This window comes from Vitis vinifera, chromosome 5 (assembly GCF_030704535.1).
Source record: "Vitis vinifera cultivar Pinot Noir 40024 chromosome 5, ASM3070453v1".
In the NCBI taxonomy this organism is placed as follows: domain Eukaryota; kingdom Viridiplantae; phylum Streptophyta; class Magnoliopsida; order Vitales; family Vitaceae; genus Vitis; species Vitis vinifera.
This window is the reverse complement of record NC_081809.1, coordinates 20,988,059-21,005,572: the sequence shown is the minus strand read 5'-3', so window position 1 is coordinate 21,005,572 and position 17,514 is coordinate 20,988,059. Positions and strand designations below refer to the sequence as shown.

Sequence of the window (17,514 nt, the reverse complement as noted above, 5' to 3'; positions counted from 1 at the left end):
CTCCCTCAATTAAGGAGCATCAGCTAGACATGAATCAACTGATACACCGACTGGGCACGAATCATTGCACACAACCAAGAAATTCCTCTCTAAGAATTTTGAAATGAAAGATATGGGTGAGGCAACTTACGTGATTGGAATAGAAATATTTCGTGATCGCTCACGTGGTTTGTTGGAGTTATCTCAAAACCGATATATTGAAACAATCTTAGAGAGATTTGGTATGGAAAGCTGTTCAGCTAGTGTAGCTCCAATTAAAAAAGGGGATAAATTTAGTTTCATGCAATGTCCACAAAATGGATGGGAACGTAAACAAATGGAAAAAATTCCTTATGCTTCCGCTGTAGGAAGTTTGATGTATGCACAAACTTGCACCAGGCCAGACATCAATTTTGCATTTGGTATGTTGGGCACATACTAAAGTAATCTTGGAATGGATCATTGAAAAGCTGCGAAGAAAGTGATGAGGTACTTGAGGGGAACAAAAGATTATATGCTTACTTTTAAGAGGTCAGATAATTTGGAGGTGATTGGCTACACTGATTCAGACTTTGCTGGATGTGTTGATAGTAGAAAATCAACTTTTGGTTATGTATATCTATTGGCTGGGGCAACAATTTCATAGAAAAGTGCTAAACAAACTATTATTGCTACATCCACGATGGAAGTTGAATTTGTGGCATGCTTTGAGGCCACGATTCATGGTTTATGGCTGCGAAATTTTATCTCAGGGCTTGCTATTGTCGACACTATTGAGAAGCCGCTGAGGATTTATTGTGATAATTCTGCAGCTATATTTTTCTCCAAGAACGACAAATACTCTAATGGTGCTAAACACATGGAGTTAAAGTATTTTGCAGTTAAGGAGGAAGTTCAGAAACAATAGGTGTCTATTGAACATATTAATACTGAGCTCATGGTTGCAGATCCACTAACTAAAGGGTTACCACCAAAGACATTTACAGAACATGTTAAAAGGATGGGTCTTGATTGTAACCCTTGATGCCTATTATGTTTGGATTGCAAATGTTTGTTTATGTTATTAAACATTTTGAGATCTCATTAATCATGTTTATGATTTTTTCCTGTTTTCCATTTTGTACATACATCTATGAGATTGGATAAATGATAACAGGAAGTCTTTTACAAAGATAGTTTTTGTTAGACCAATTTTGGATACTTCTCATTTATGAACCATGGTTGATTGGATTGCTAGTGTTGTAGTACATGGAAGGGACTATGTCGCCTTATTGATGTACAACCGTCATGACTCATACTAGTGATTCATTTGACCATAGTATTTATGATGACCAATTTGAGTTGGAAATGGATTAGTTTTTTATGTGCATAATGTTGACTTCATTGGGGCTAAAATAAAGTTAGTCATATGAGACAAGTGGGAGAATGTTAGATATTTTTCTAATGTTCCACATGACACGTGTATGACTTTAGTCTTTTATTAAAATGGGGTTATCTGATCTAATCCCTAAAATATTGGTTATACAATTAGAGAAGTAGTTTCCTAATTTTTTTACTCCTTACTTTGATGGGAAGTGGAATGGCGATTACTAAACCGCTAGCAGTTACCAAAAGGAAATAGGTCCTCTCTCTACCCATTTAAGTAGCATTGTACGGTTTCCATCATTAGTGTGTGAATTTAATTTTTCATTTAAGAAAAAGGGCTAAGAGAGAGAAACCTATGTCTCGGAGAATTCTACAATTTCAGATCAAGAATTAACTGGAGAAATTGTTATGGATTCTGGTATGTTATTTATGTTTGTGAAAATCATGATAGTCAAAATCTTGGAATTTATAAAGCATTAAGTTTACGTTTAATTTTTTTATTTACAGTGTGAGCCATGAGTTGCTCATGCCACTTGCCATGTGCTTGCCTATGTGTGCTAGCATCATGTGTGTTGGCATCATGCACTCATCGTCGAGTCACCTAAAAGCCTTGCACCCCATTTGCCTCAATTGTTCACCTTGTCTTTGTCATAGGTCATTCATGGAATCAAAGTGTTGCCCCCACAGAGCTTTGGTATCACATGCTCAAGGTAAAGTACTAACACCCTGAAAAGTATTGATAGTGCTAACGGTAAAATAATTTTTTATATTCCACGGTTCAAGAAAAATGTAGTCATTTTTAAATTAATTTCAAGACTATTTATGATCAAATCAACATAAATCATTTATATTATTAAAAAAATAAAGTATAACTCTATTGTATTGTAGTATATAAATTTTATATATGAATAATATATAAATGTCAATTTTTTTTTTAAAAAAATAATTGCAAAAGAAGTAGTTAATATAAGAGGATAAAAAAAGGAAATCAAATGATTTAACAAGGTTTTAGTTTATAAACCTCCATAAATGATGTAAATAATGAACCTCAATAAAAATTATTTCACGTGCACCTAATTTATTTATTTATTTATTATTATTATTATTTTTATAAAATTGACCAATTTGAATATATGGTATATTTAATATGAATGTTTTTAAAATCGGATAGATGATTGAATTACAAAAGTTACATAATCATGATTTGTTATCTAATTAATTTTAATTTACAATTTATTTTCGTAATTATAATGCTCGCATTGCACTTACAATGCTTACTAAAAAATGGGCATGGGATATCATATCACAAGTGGATATGAAAAAGAGACAAAAATAAATAAATAAAATAAAAATAAAAAAAAATAAATAAATAAATAAAAGGAGGGAAAAATCTGTGGGCAGAAAAGGAACACTTGGAAGATGGAAGTTCATGAGAATCCGAAGCGAGAAGTTATCTTCATCATCATCTGAATTCTCGGTTTTCTTCTACTTGGCTTCTGTGCTGTGCATTTGCTGTGTTCGTAAGCACAAGCCGGAACAAATATGATCTTCAGTGGAGCTTCGGGATCAGTGACTGGCCTCTCAATCCTCTCAAAGCTCTTCTGCTGGGACTCCTCTTCCAACACCAACTCTTCTGCCTCTCTCCTCATAAATCCTTCCAAAATCTCCAGTTTCTACCGGAGATCTCCCTTGAGAAGGTCCCCATTCCATATTGCCACTGCCCGAGTCTCCACCGAGGGCTCCGAGCAGGCCACTGCCGGAGTCGTCGAAGGTTCGCCTCCTCCCCCTTTCGACGCCATTCGCCAAGCTCGGGTGAGTTTTGAGATTTTGGCCTAATCGGCTTATTGTATAAGTTTTTAATTTAATTGGTTGAAGTGAGAGATGAAGCATGGTGTCAATGTTTTAGCCTAAGATTAATTTGATCTACACCGTTGTTTCATTCACCAACTGCTTAGCTTTTATGTTCATTGGTAGTTTAACATTTTTTTTTTCTTTTTTTGTTTGGATAGTAAGAAAATTGAGGAAAGGAGAAGGAAAATAATGAGTGCTAGTGTTTCAAGTTGGGGATTTTTTTTAGTTAAGTTTTCATTGCAGCAAAACGGACTGGTATTTTCGGGACAAGTTTTGATTAATTTGATATAATTTGCCTGGGGAAGTGGTTTCTGTGTAATTCAATGTGACATTTCCTGATTCCTGTTTGGCAATTCTTGGTTCTTGTTTGGTAGACCGTGTGTGGGCGATTATTTCCGAGGTCGAAATATCAAGAAAGTATCAATAATATCTGAACTTTATTGGAAAAATGATGAAAATCACTGTCAGGATGGTAAACTTTTAAACAAAAGTCAAGAATTGTTGTAACATCCAATAATACAATTGAAATCAAAATATTTGTTAATCTGCATTGCTTTAATTTTGATTCATTTGGCCCTTAGCTACTTGTACTAGATCAATATTCCTTCTAACATATTGGTACAGAAGATATTGAATAAATGTGTAGTCTAAATAGTTCTAGTGGTACCTATCAAAAAAAAAAAGTTCTAGTGGTGCGCTACTGACAGAGTTTAACATCTAGATGATATCATTGATTTTGTGTAGTGGCAGATCAATGCTTTTAATACATGATATGATCTAATACTTAGTTTCTGCAAAGAAGTAGAGGTCTGCTGACTGGAAAGCAGCAAGGGCTCATCTTGAGAGTGGATTCATATACGAGGGTAGGATTGAAGGTTTTAATGGAGGAGGCTTACTGGTTCGGTTTTATTCTCTTGTGGGGTTTCTTCCCTTCCCACAGTTGAGTCCATCCCATTCATGTAAAGGTACATTTTTTCTTGGATGCAATTATAATTTTTCTTTCAAGTTCTTTTATGCAGTTTTCATGTATAATAGCTCTCACGAGTGGTTAAGACATGTTTTGAAGTGTTGTTGAAATTAATTATGGTTTTCCTTTTTACCAATATTTGAGCTTAGAAAGGTTTCTAGGAAGGCCTTATTATGACATTGCGTTTGATTTCAGCTGCATTTCTGAAAATTGATGTGAATGCTTCTCTTTTTGTTTTGAATATGCACCTCATGGGTTATCAGTTGAATGCTCTGTTGCTTGTGCAGGCTGACCTTATGATATTTTTTTTTTATTTGATGTCAATATTTTATTTCTTTAAGTTGTGGTCTAGTTCCATGCTGAACCTGATATTCATTTTTTCAGAACTGTGACAAGTATTCCTTTATATAAAGTAGCTATGTACATGTCCATAATACATGCACATGTCATGCCTGTGTAATAGTGCCACAAAACAAAGGAAGAGACTGTTCATTGAAAAGACTAGTATGCTAATCAGCTTAATTTATTAGAGTCATTTAGTTTGATTCTACAATCCAATCAATATGGCCTTATGTCTCTACTGCTTGAGTTGGTTGTGCTAATCCTCTGCATCAACTAAACTAGAATGGCCTTGAATCTAGATTGCTAGTTGCATGGATGCTTTGGATCAGTTCATGTAGGGTCATTCACTCCGTAAACTATAGTTTTATCAACCTGTTAGCCTTGTTTTTTTTTTTTTCATTTTTCTTTTTTGGTTTTAACCTTTTGCTATATTGTCATTGTAAAAACTTTAACTAGAACGAAATCATTCTTCCTTACTATTGTGGTCCTTGATCTTCTTTGCCCATGGTTGAACCATCTTTGGGATACTTTCCTTCATCTTGCTCGTAATTGCTGTCACCCTAAGCTTTTTATGAATCTATTCATTTCTTGTTTTATCTTTTCTTTCATTGCAACGTATCCATCTTAATATCCTCATTTTGGCTATAACAAAAATGGCTACATTTTAAGATCTCGAGGACATAGCTCCTCATCATTCGGTAGTTTTGTATTACTAAGCTTACATTTATCTAAGAATCTTTAGATTCTAAAGTCCTCTCCATTGTCACAGATTAGAATTAACCCCCACTCTAGTAACTAAAAAAAGAAAACTATATTTTTGGCAAACAACATAAACTAGGGGACCACTTCATAAATATACAAGTAGATCCACAATCAAAGCAAAATGATAGGGCCTCCCCCTGTTTAGATTATTATATTTAGTTGATGCTTCATTTTTTCTAAGTGCACCTTATTACCTTTGTGTATAATATTGTTGTCTTTCATTTGTTCAATGAAGAAAGCCTTTTCATTTCCTGCTTTGCTTTTTTAATATTGGAGCCATATGTAATGGGTTTTGGAAAAGTAATAGCTACATGGGGGAAAGTTTTGACTTTAGACCAATTGCAAAGGAGAGGGTGGCCTTTAGCCAATAGATGCTCCCGCTCCCTTTATTATGTTCACGAGGAGTCAATTGACCATATACTCTTGCATTGTGGAAAGGCAAGGCTGTTATGGGAGCTCTTGTTCTCTTTATTCAGGTTGTATTGGGTGATTCATTCTACAGTTAAAGGGACCTTGTTAGGGTGGCATGGATCGATCATTGGAAGAAAGAGGAAGAGAGTGTAGAGAGCAACATCTTTATACCTATTCTGGACAATTTGGAAGGAGAGAAATAAATGATCTTTTGAGAATATGAAACTTTCTGTTCATTGGCTAAAGTTTTTGTTTTTGTGTAACTTATTATTTTGGACAAACTTGTTTATAGAACATACTTCTATGTCCTTAGTTGATTTTATTGATTGGTTAGGGTTAGATTGAGGGAGGGAGTTTTTTTGTTTTCCCTATCCTTTTTGACACTTTTTGGCAGCTGTTGTATACATTGTGTGTATTTTGGTGCACCCTTTTTGGCGTTTTAACACAATTTGCACTTACCTATCAAAAAATAAGTTTATCTGAACTCTAAAAATTTTCTCTCCTTCCTTTACATTCTAGTTTTCCTCATTCACATTCTGGTATCAAAGTTCTAAGTAACTATCCTTAATTCCCTCTTCAAATTGATGGTATGTGAGGAACCTATTCCTTGGTAATAAATTGAAAAGAAAATGATGTTACAAAATAAATCTAGGTGGATCACCTTAATTCTGAGTCTTCTTACACCGTCATCTCTGCAGGATAGGGCCAAAAAAACGAGTTCCTTCTTTTTGAAAAATCCCTTTTTATTTTTTTATTGCTAAAGTGATTTAGTTACAAGAAATGGGCTACACTAATGCAGTTTCCTTTGATTAATTGCAGCTGATGGAAAGTGTCACCTTTTTTGGCTCCTTATATCATGTTGTCATAATAAATATTTAAAAACATACTAATATGAATTTTGCAATTAAACCATTGAAAGTCAGAGTAACCATGATTAATTAATAGTAATCAGGTTGAATTTTGGCTGGTGGACTAAGAAAGCCTAATCCAAGTACAATCCATTGTGTTTAAGGTGTTCCTGTTGACTAGAATGAGTTTAGAGCTTATTGTAATGTTCTTTTAAGAGTTATTTATTGGCGTTGGTTGGCATGATATACATTGTTGGCCCATTGCCCTATAGCTTAAACTTTAGGTTCAAATTGGTAGCTTAACTGGTAGCAACCTGGCTTGTATTGATAGGCCCAGGTTGAAACTTGCCAACATGTAACTGATCTAGTATTTTTTTTTATTTGAGTTTCAAACAGAAGAAAAAGTTGCTGCCATACCCTTGTATGAACTTTTTGTATTATGTCAAATCATGTTTCTCTATGCTGCTTGTTTGTTAATATCAATGGTGATATTAGCATTATTAAATGATTTCCATGCTAGTATGCTATTTTCATGGAAGATTGCAGTTGTAATTGCTCACTCATTGACATTTCTCTATGATGCCATTTCTTGTAGAACCCCATAAAACCATCCAAGAGATTGCAAAAGGATTGATTGGTTCTCTTATTTCCGTGAAGGTACTGAGTTTTATACTTAAAAGTATGTATATTTAAGTTGTTGAAATCTAAAAATTCATCTCATTTATGTATTAAACGCATTAATTATTTAATATAGAGTTGAACAACATGGATTTATATACTATGCCTCTGTCTAATTGTTTTCCTCTTACAAAACAATCCCTTGCTCAAGAGACTGAGTGTGTAAAAAGTGAATCATCACTTATGCTTCACCTGCACAAATTGACCTGTGAGTGCATGTTTGTCATCCTTTTGTTTATATAATCAGTGCAGAGGGTTTGAAATGTTTAGCTTGAAGTTTTGTCATTTATCTCATAGCAGATGATATTAGGAACAGGGTCAAACTACAAAGTGTGGAAAATCTAGGGGTGGTCACAGAAGGAGGCAAGATGGTAAAATCATGTTACAAAATTTATGGTAGTTGGGTGGGATCAGACTGCAACTTTTAGAGGTTTCAGAGTTTGATTATAAGGTTGATATACATTGTCAATCCACAGCTTTTGCAGCAAGGCAATAGGTTGATGTGGTTTCTGGTGCCTGAAGGTCTTGATTAAAGCCTCTTCTGTCTAGTTATTCCTCCATTTATTGTCTGTTTATTTAGTGATGGATAATGAGGCAATGGAATGGAATGAAAAGAAATATTAATATCTTAATTGAGGTAAGACCTTTGGGGATAGCTTTAGTGAAGAAAAATTCTAGATAGGCCTACTAATGTCCACCCCATATACCTTGTTCTTTTCCTGGAACAGTGAAGGTAGGAAGAAGAGGAGAGGATAAAAGAAAGAAGAAAAGATATGCGAGAAAAATGGAAAGTGATAATTGGGTTGATGTCCTGCTACTTTCTTCTGAAAATGAAGAGAAGGCCCTGAAATTGTCTCACTAGGAAGAAAGGTTGAGAAGAGTTTTACTTCTCGAGTTGTAGAGAATGTTAATTGTGACCGAAAAAAAAAATAAAAAAAAATTTTCAACTACCCTAAGAAAAAGGAAATTATAGCACTTTTCAGATTTGGAGGATACCCTAATGTGCATTACAAGTTACCACAAACAAAATAAGAATCCAAATAGAACAAAAATGAGAATGTCTGAATATGTTGTCTGGTAATTTTCCCATGCTCATCAGCAAGTGAGGCAATTGGACAAACTGAATGAACGGAATCAAGAGCATGGGAGTTGCACCCAAATAAAGCAAACAGACTAAATAGGCATTGGAATTAAATCCTTCTCTTGGATGCCATATTTTATAATCCCCTTTAGAGGAATAAACATATTCAGAGTCCATGGAATGTTCTAATGAGAATTTTCGAAGTAACTATGTTAGCTCTAGTATGGTCTTTCTCCTAATATACCATCATGGCCTGACATATTTCTTTTTTCTCATCTTTGAATAATGATAAAAAATATTGTTTTCCTTCTTTCTGAATAATGATCAAGGAGCTATTTCTTATTGATAAACTTTCTCATTTTCATGGAATGTTTGGAAATTTATTTGCTATCTTTGATATTTCAGGTCATCCTAGCGGATGAGGAGAAAAGGAAATTGATTTTCTCTGAAAAGGAAGCTGCCTGGTTGAAATTTTCCAAACAAATTAATATAGGTGATATTTTTGAAGCAATGGTGGGTTCGGTCGAGGATTATGGTGCCTTTGTTCACTTACGCTTTCCCGATGGTACTTCCTTCTCTGTTACATATATTACTGGTAATATGATGTGTTTCATATATCTTAAAAAGTTTAATGGCCTTTTGAAACTATGATGCAGGTCTTTATCACCTCACTGGACTAGTACATGTCTCTGAGGTTTCATGGGATTTAGTTCAAGATGTAAGAGACGTCCTAAACGAGGGTGATGAAGTGAGGGTTAAAATTGTTAAAGTAGATAGGTGATTTTTCTATTTCCCCACCTTTGATACTTTCTGTTAATAAATATTTGTATAATACTATAAAAATCCAAGGCCAGAATAACTAATTCTATTACCTAAATTAGATCACTCTAAATTCTAGAAGGCCAGTGCAGAATCATGTTTTCATTAGATACATACACATCTGTTCACCTAGCCCCAAATTGCATAAGAGGCAATGCAATACATAGTCTTGTTTTTATAAGGTATCTGTACCTTCCAAAAGGCTAAGAAGTATTTGAAAATCCAGTATTAGCAATCAACAATTTTATCTCTTTTCTTGGAATTCTGGAAATAGCTTCGCATACTTTCAGTTCTATGAATTCGTTCATTGTTTGGTCCTATGGCGTATCTTTGATTTGGAAGATCTGGTTTGGTTGGTTTTATTGTGGGAACAAATCTGGATGATCCCTATACACATATGCATGCATGTATGTATTTTTTTTTGTTGTCGTCAACAGTTTTCTGTGTCAAAGTAAAGGTTATAATCCGAACAGTAAGGAAAAGCTATTTTTAGTTTGAACCTTTCCTTGTGGTCATTTGTTTAAGAAGATACAGTCTGTTGGAGATATCAATTAATTCTTTGGTAAAACAACTTAAGATCAGTAATTGCGTTTAGTTGGTCTTGTGGATGATTGTTAGCAGCTTCAGGGGGCAAATTATTTGTTAGCAAACTCAAAGCAGAAGGTTGATTCAGAAATTTAGAAGCAAAAAATTAAAGTGATGATGTGGTGGCCAAGGATACAGGTTGCCAGTCCTGAAAGAGCTTCAAAATTAGCTGTTGTAAATACCATTTGTGTTACTTTTCAAGGAGGATTAAAGCCCACATATAACTTTTAGAATCCTCTCTCATTCTTTTAATTATTTTTGGGTCATGTACTCCTTAATGCTGTCAATATATCCTTAATATGTGAGATTCTGCTGCATCATCTTAATTTTTTTAGTCTCAATAGTTCCAGAGGGTCTTGGTCTGACAACTGCAGTTGGAGGCTTGCTGATGCTGAGTAACGACAATGGTAGTGGGGGAGACCCACCAGTCTTGATGAGAAATGGGGCCAGCACCAGAGGGTTCCACTTTATCATCAGTTGGTTACTGGAAGTTTTCCTCTAGAAACACAATAGAAAGGCCCTATATTTTTATATTTTTAGAAAATGGAAACAAATCTCAGCTCACTTTCATGAATTCTAAAGATTCTCTATGAATCTGGAATTCTCTGACTTGCAAGCTTCCAATTTTAGCCTGCTGCCTCTACTCCAACCCCCTCTCTCCTCTCTCTTGACTTTACTCTCCCCTCAAATGTGAATTACTGTCCCATATGGCTGACCACTCCTAACAATGTATTGCCACTTGAAACTAGGCCCCAAGGGATTGTTTATCTACATTTGCGATAATTTGGGAGGATCTTTCTTGAACTTATATTGTCCTGATTTTGTAGTCAACATGAAGTTTCATTTGTTTATTTATTTTTCTATTGATATTTTCCTTTTATTTTGTCCCCACTGGGATTCTAACCTATAACCTCCCACAAACCTGGCCCGTTCATTTACCAGTTGAAAACTTGAAACCAGGCCTCAAGGGATTGTTTATCTACACATAGGATAATTTGGGAGGATCGCTCTTGAGCATATATCGTCCTGATTTTGTAGTCAACTTGAAGTTTTATTTATTTACTTATTTGTCTTATTGAGGAATCATGTTTGGAGTCGATATCTGGGTTTAAATTAATTAAGGAGATCAGTATTTCTTTGTGCATTTGGAATTTAGCTAAACTGGAATGGTTTTTAAATTGGTGTAGTTTTTCTTTAATGGCAACATTTGGGTTTTGAATTAGTACTTGAATGCAGGGTAAAATCAAGGATTACATTGTCAATTAAACAACTGGAAGAAGATCCACTTTTAGAAACTTTAGACAAAGTAATTCCTCAGGTGTGTAAGGGTGACGATATTTTCTGCTATGCACTTTGACAGATCATCTTTCTTCTTCATAGGACAAAGTCATCTGACGTAAGTCACCTTTTACAGGATGGATCAACAGGTCCAGATTCTCTGAGGACAAGCGATAGCTATGACATCGAACCTCTTCCAGGGCTTGAAACAATATTTGAAGAGCTTCTCCAGGAAGAAGGGTATGATCTCATTATTGCTTGACTTGTGAAGAATTCTTGCTGAGATTTTAGGGACACTTTTGTCACATTTGTGTACTTTCTACTTTTATGTTCTTCTCTATATATCCTCTAAATAGACAACCTAACTCCTATTTCTAGAAGAATTTTGAGATATTGCCATGTGCATTTAACCACTGGGTCAACATGGAGTTTCTAGGTTTAGTTCAAAGTACTGTTTCAATCAAGTTGGAGATGAAAATTGTACTAAAACTAAAACAGGTATTTTTTAGGGACATTTTGTATTTCAGGCTGGTTATTAAAGTTTGGCTGAGTTACTAGTTATATGAAATTTTTATTTGTTGTCCTTTTACTTAGAGAAGTTTTTGATGCTTACTTTGAGAAACTAGGGTCAGCTGCCTGTCTTTTTTTTCTTATCATTTTTTTTTCCTCTCTCTCTTAACTTTTCTCTTGTTGTCTGTCACCTTCTTTCTCTTCTATATCCTTTTGTTTGGTGGGTTGAGTTAGGCACCTCAAGTGTTTGTATTGCAACATTTTGCAATTATTTGTGTCCAAGAGGCTTGAGAGATGCCCTCCCTCTTGTTAACATCCTTTTCTACTGTCCTCCATACCATCCCATCTTCCTCTAATTCAACCATCCCTCCTTCCTCTATATCATCTATTTGTTGTTTTTTCATACCCTAGTGCTATTGTCTTATCACCGTTTTTTTTAAATGATTTTGTCCTTAAATTGCCTCTTAGAATGGGGTTGTTATTTGGAAGCTGCATATTTGAGGCCTTAATTTGAAGATTGCTTCATTTGTGGTGATCCCATCCATTTATTTGCTATTATTTTCTGATTGTTTTAGATGTTAAGAATTTTAAGTCATCAATTTCTTGGCCATTAATGATAACTCCCTTGCTTTCCCTTGCATTATAGCTTTTGATATTATTGTTTGTGAATGATTTCTTGTCAAACTAGTTTAATTAAAACCCAATTTACAAAGCATAAGACCATGTTTGGTTCCAGGAAAGTACTAAGGAAAGAAAAATGTTAAGGACGATGATTTTCTTGTGTTTGGTTTTACTTTGAAAAATATGGAAAGAATAAAATATAATTAAAATTAGTTAGAAACTTAATGTATTTTTAAATTATTTAATGTTTATATAGAGGAGAAAATAAGTGAAATGAGTTTGAAGAACCATATAAAACAATTTATGAACTTTATATCTATTTTTATTTTCCTTTACTTTTTCTTTCTTTCCATTTTTTCTCTCTATTTCCTTTCCTTTTCATTTTCCCTCAAAATTTCTAAGAAACAAACATTGCCTAAAGGTTCTCCACAAAAGGGACTGAAAATCCTGGACCCTAGCCTGCATGACAAACCTGCCTAGGCAAACCCTATGCTGCATAGCAACCCTATTTAAATGCTAAGACAGACATAATTAGTGATTAATTGAGCATAGAGTCATACACACCTTGTCTTTATTGTGATGCATTTGGGTGATTCTGAACTTCATGGCACTGTAATAATATCCATTCTCTTCTTTGTCACACCTATTCTATTAAAAATTTTACCTTTGCCATTATGGTTAATAAACATGCAAATTTTCTTAACTTACACTCTTGAAGTAGATCCTTCTGTAGGAATTCCCCCTTGCTCTAGCAAACAGTGTCATAGTCACTGCTTCCTAAACCTTGAGAGAGTACCGTGAGAATTTTCTGAATCTGAATGTCCTGCTTAGAACCTAATTAGACACATGCTTTGGTCTATAGTCCTTTTCATTTCCCCTCACTGTCAGTACTATTAGCAGACCCATAGCAGCCAATGGATTTGGATTTGCTGCGGATAGCATCACCTCCAATCCTCTGTCCTTTCCCATAAAAAGGCTCCTCTCTTATCCTTCCTTCCCCATAAAATAATCAACAGGCCAACCATGTGACCCCAACTCACTGAGCTTCTGTCCCCCACCATTTGTCAGCAATGGAGCCCCTATAGCATCAACCTTCCTCTCTTAACCATGCATCCTAATGTCTAGCACCATTTCCATCTTATGAACTCTATTCGCCCCAATGAAATCACATCCAGCAAACACCACTTCCCCAAACTGACAAACACTGCCTCTCCTTGGGTCACCCAGCTAGTCCACCTTAGCAGTATTCATATAGTTCCAAATACCAAGCTAACTTGAAGTCTTGCTTGATACCCTTTTCTTGGCTAGGGAACCATTCACTACCCACCCACTATCTGCTAGATTCCCTTTCCTTGGCTAGGGGACCATGAACTACTTGCCCACTATCTCTAAGCTTCTCTGTGACAAGTTCATCTAGGACTTTAAAGGCCATTTATTACCATCCAAAATCCTGGGATGACCTAAAGGAGTCTCTCCAGAGAAAACAGAAAAGGTGGTATAGACTTTCAACATTACTCCTGATTTCTGCCTAATGAAGTGACTCAGTCCCTCAGATTTCAAAGCAAGGTTTGCTCTCTTGTATTTACACCTCCTTCTCTAGTTAGTCGACTGTGAATCCTTTCTTCACAACCTAATCCAACTGGAAAACCCCATACCCTTTCCAGCATTTTAAGGTAAGACCCATCTTCCCTGTATTTCCCTCTGATATCTCAAACATCTTGCAATGGATCAGCAAGAGCTTAGGTATTTCCATTTATGCAATGTTTAGGGCTGTCTGTAGATAGTAAGTTCATGTAAGCACCTTTATCCCCATCACAATAATTATATGGAAAATCAAAGAACACGGACAAGTGAAAACATGTATCTTTCTCCCCAGGTAAACTTTGATCACAAATAAAAACCTAGTACTTCTCCTAGACCATTGGATTCAATCCCTATCTGGAGGCTGGAATAGAAGTCACTACCATAATGGGGTGCAAAACGAGGATTATAGCAATGGAAACTAATGTGGGCACCATCACATTGTAATTTAGGCAATCCCTATGAATAAGGATATGGTATGTATGACTACTGGAAAGCTCAAGAACATCACCCTTAACCTTATTCTATTATTTTGTTCATACTATCAAGCTCAAGACTGTCATCCACAACCTTTAGTTAGACCATTATGTTACGTATCAGTATGAAGGGAAGTAGGGGCTCTTGGTAAATTCCCTTTTTGCTTCCCAAACAACTAATCCTTTGGTAAAGGAGGGATAGGTAAAAGGTAGTTACACATCTACGATAGCAGCCTACTAAGCAATAACTATCCTTACTCCATCTAAAACCACATCTATGAAAATGACAAATCAATCAAGCATTGAATATCTCAGTGATGTTCTCTCTTTATGTGCCCTTATCATGATGTTATTTTCTACTTATACTAATCCAAGGGAAGCAGCTATGGTCCATGGTCAACTGTCTAGTGTCAAAACTTTATATTACCTCCAGTAACATGAAGTTGTTTAGAGTAGTAGAAGACATGTATGTTTAAGTTAGATTTTTACTTATTTAATATAACAAGTGAAAACCATCAGATTCCAATTTACTTTTCGAACACGTCAGAGAATCATAGGCCTACAATACGATTTTCAGCTTTATATCCACTGTCAGGATTTGCTTGTTTTTTTCTTATTTGAAACCAATTATTATTTCATCATTAGATTTCCTTTTTGTCCTTGAATATCTAATTTAAATATCTATTTTTCTGCAGGATAAGTGATGTAAGAATTAGTCGTCAAGGATTCGAGAAACGAGTAGTTTCACAAGACCTGCAGCTCTGGCTTTCAAATGTGAGTGCGGGGCTGATGTTTCATCAATAACATCTAGCTTCATCTAGTTCTTTATTCTTCTTTAAAATTTTCTAGTGTTGATTATCATTTTTATACTTTCTTCCAAAATAATCTTTGCATTATCCAGGCCCCAGCCGTTGACAAACAGTTCACCCTCCTTGCTCGAGCTGGAAGGCAGGTAGGTTAAATCACTTCTCTCTCTCTCTCTCTCTCTCTCCCTCCCTCCCTCCTGGTGTGTGGAAGCCTAATGGTCTCTCTGTGATTTAGGTGCAAGAAATACAACTGACAACGTCACTTGATCAAGAAGGCATCAAAAAGGCATTACAGCGAGTACTGGAGCGTGTCCCGTGAGTTAAATTGGGTTCCATCTCATTGATTACCTTTCCATCTGGGTCTAGGATATGTTCATATATACTTTCTGCAGCTATTGTACAGAAGTCACGAACTCAAACCTGGCAGTCATAATCTGCATATTGTGTCAATAGATCAGCTTTGTCATACTACAACCAAAATTTTAATCTCACAAGAGGTGTTGATTTTCAGTTTCCAATTCACACTTCCAACATTTAGCTTTTTCTAATTACTATTTTAAGATTTTGGTTTTCACCTGTTAAGGAGCATGATATGCATATTGAATTCAAATTTTGTAATTCTAAGCTTTTATGAAATTTGGTAGTTCAACATAATATTAGAGTTTGGTTTGATAGAGGTCTAGTGTTCGAGCTACGTCTCCACAATTTACATTTGCCCCATTTGTTTTGTTGGATATCAATCCAAATTCTTCACCAAATTGTAGTTAATTGGATATGAATCCAAATTCTATTCGTCTCTCCATATTCTGGTATGAGGCCATAAGGGAGGGTGTTAAAGAGCATGATATGCATATTGAATCCAAATCTTGTAAACTTAAGTTTTTAGAAAAATTGATAGTTCAATACCATCAATGAAGTTTGACTGTAATGAGGCAATTAGGCTACAAATGTTTCCTTATCTCCCATAATTCCAAACTAAAATTTTTGTTTAAGTTAGAGAATCTTACCTACTTAAAAGTAACATTCATAGCCTAATATGATGCTACTTCTTTTTGGTGTTGTTCTTCATCTATTTTTGTTTCTCTCCTCTTTGGTCATTTCAGATTGTTTTTCAATTATAATTTGGATGTTAGGTTGGTTAATTTTTGTTTCATTTTTTTTTCTTCATTATCTTATGATTACAACTTATTATTATTTTTATTTAAATGAAATTATTCAAGAGTATTTGGTAAAACTTCAAGTTTATTATTTAGTAACTTAAGTTGACTTTAAGTTAAATTATATTTAAGTTATTGACTTAAAACTTATTACTTAATTCTTATTTTAATTATCAAAGTTATTTGACAAAATTAATTAAAAATTTATTCTAAATAATCAAATTAACATATTTATCCTCATAAATTATAATTAGGATCAAGGAAATTAAATAATAGTGGAAGTCGTAGCAAAGGAGATCATATTATAAGTAGGGTAAATGGGGGAAAAATGTAAAATAAAAATGTTTTGACTTTAAGTTATATGACTAAATTATTTTATAAAAAATGTTTAATTTACTTAATGACGAGGATATGACTTAAGTTATAAATAATGTGATACCCTAGCATTATTCTTTTGGGGTCCTATTGAAAGTGAGGCTACTCATAACATATCAAGCGTACAATTTTATTTTATTATTTTATTTTTTCAAGTGTTATTTGATTGATAGGAATGAAATAATCCTGATAATATAATTTTTTTTTTTACAAGTAACAACTTCTAAAACTTATATAAAAATAATTCAAATATTAAAGAATATTTATATAAAAAATGAATTATTTTTCAAGTTAAAACATATGAATGTTATTTTAATAATATAAAAAATATTTAATCACTTTTAATCAAATAATTCAATTTTCAGAGGTGGGTGGGTGCATGTACCATGAAACAACATCATTTTCATATTGGACGCCCGTTTCAACACGATGTGTGAAATGAGAGATGTGTTAGGCCCATGTCTGGCGTGTAGAATGGGCTTTGGTAAATGATCAAGCTCCCCTCTACTTCCTAGCTACCCCTTTAGCCACTTCGGTAATTGTTTCCAACACGTTTTGCCATTTGACATCTATTTTGAGTGTAATTTGAACCATGATTTCCTTATGACTTTATAAATATAAGTTAGCATTTGATCCAAACATTATCTTCAAAATGTTAAGTATATTTATATTTTTTTCATTCTATTTAGTCAATTCAAAAACAATTTCTGAGCCTCTAATTAAATAAAAATGGCATAAACGGTTATATGAACATGTTTAATCATTTAGAGTCTGTTTGCGAGTTATTATGATAATAGTCCTTTTAAATAGTAATGTATTTGTATGTAGTGTTTCTATTAAAAATGCTTTTATGAGAATCAAGAAAATAATGTTGATAACATTTTTGATAATATATTATAGAGTAGCAAAATATTTTTAATATTAGGAAATTATAACAAATGACATTATAAATTTTATTACACTATTATATTATATTAGAAAAAATAAAAATATTTCCATTTTTTTCCTCGCCTCATTCTTGT

At 34.2% G+C, this 17,514-nt stretch overlaps 1 protein-coding gene across 1 annotated transcript; it reads left to right on the top strand.

The window, feature by feature from the left end:
* The first annotated feature begins 2,672 nt into the window (after positions 1 to 2,672).
* Positions 2,673 to 15,478, top strand: LOC100244532 (uncharacterized). The gene is made up of 10 exons (XM_002264394.4): positions 2,673 to 3,156; positions 4,001 to 4,160; positions 7,121 to 7,182; positions 8,690 to 8,849; positions 8,941 to 9,061; positions 10,925 to 11,006; positions 11,103 to 11,206; positions 14,850 to 14,928; positions 15,056 to 15,106; positions 15,196 to 15,478. The coding sequence occupies exons 1-10, from the start codon at positions 2,887 to 2,889 to the stop codon at positions 15,277 to 15,279; spliced, it is 1,173 nt and encodes a 390-aa protein (XP_002264430.1). The 5' UTR covers positions 2,673 to 2,886; the 3' UTR covers positions 15,280 to 15,478.
* The last annotated feature ends 2,036 nt before the right edge of the window (positions 15,479 to 17,514 follow it).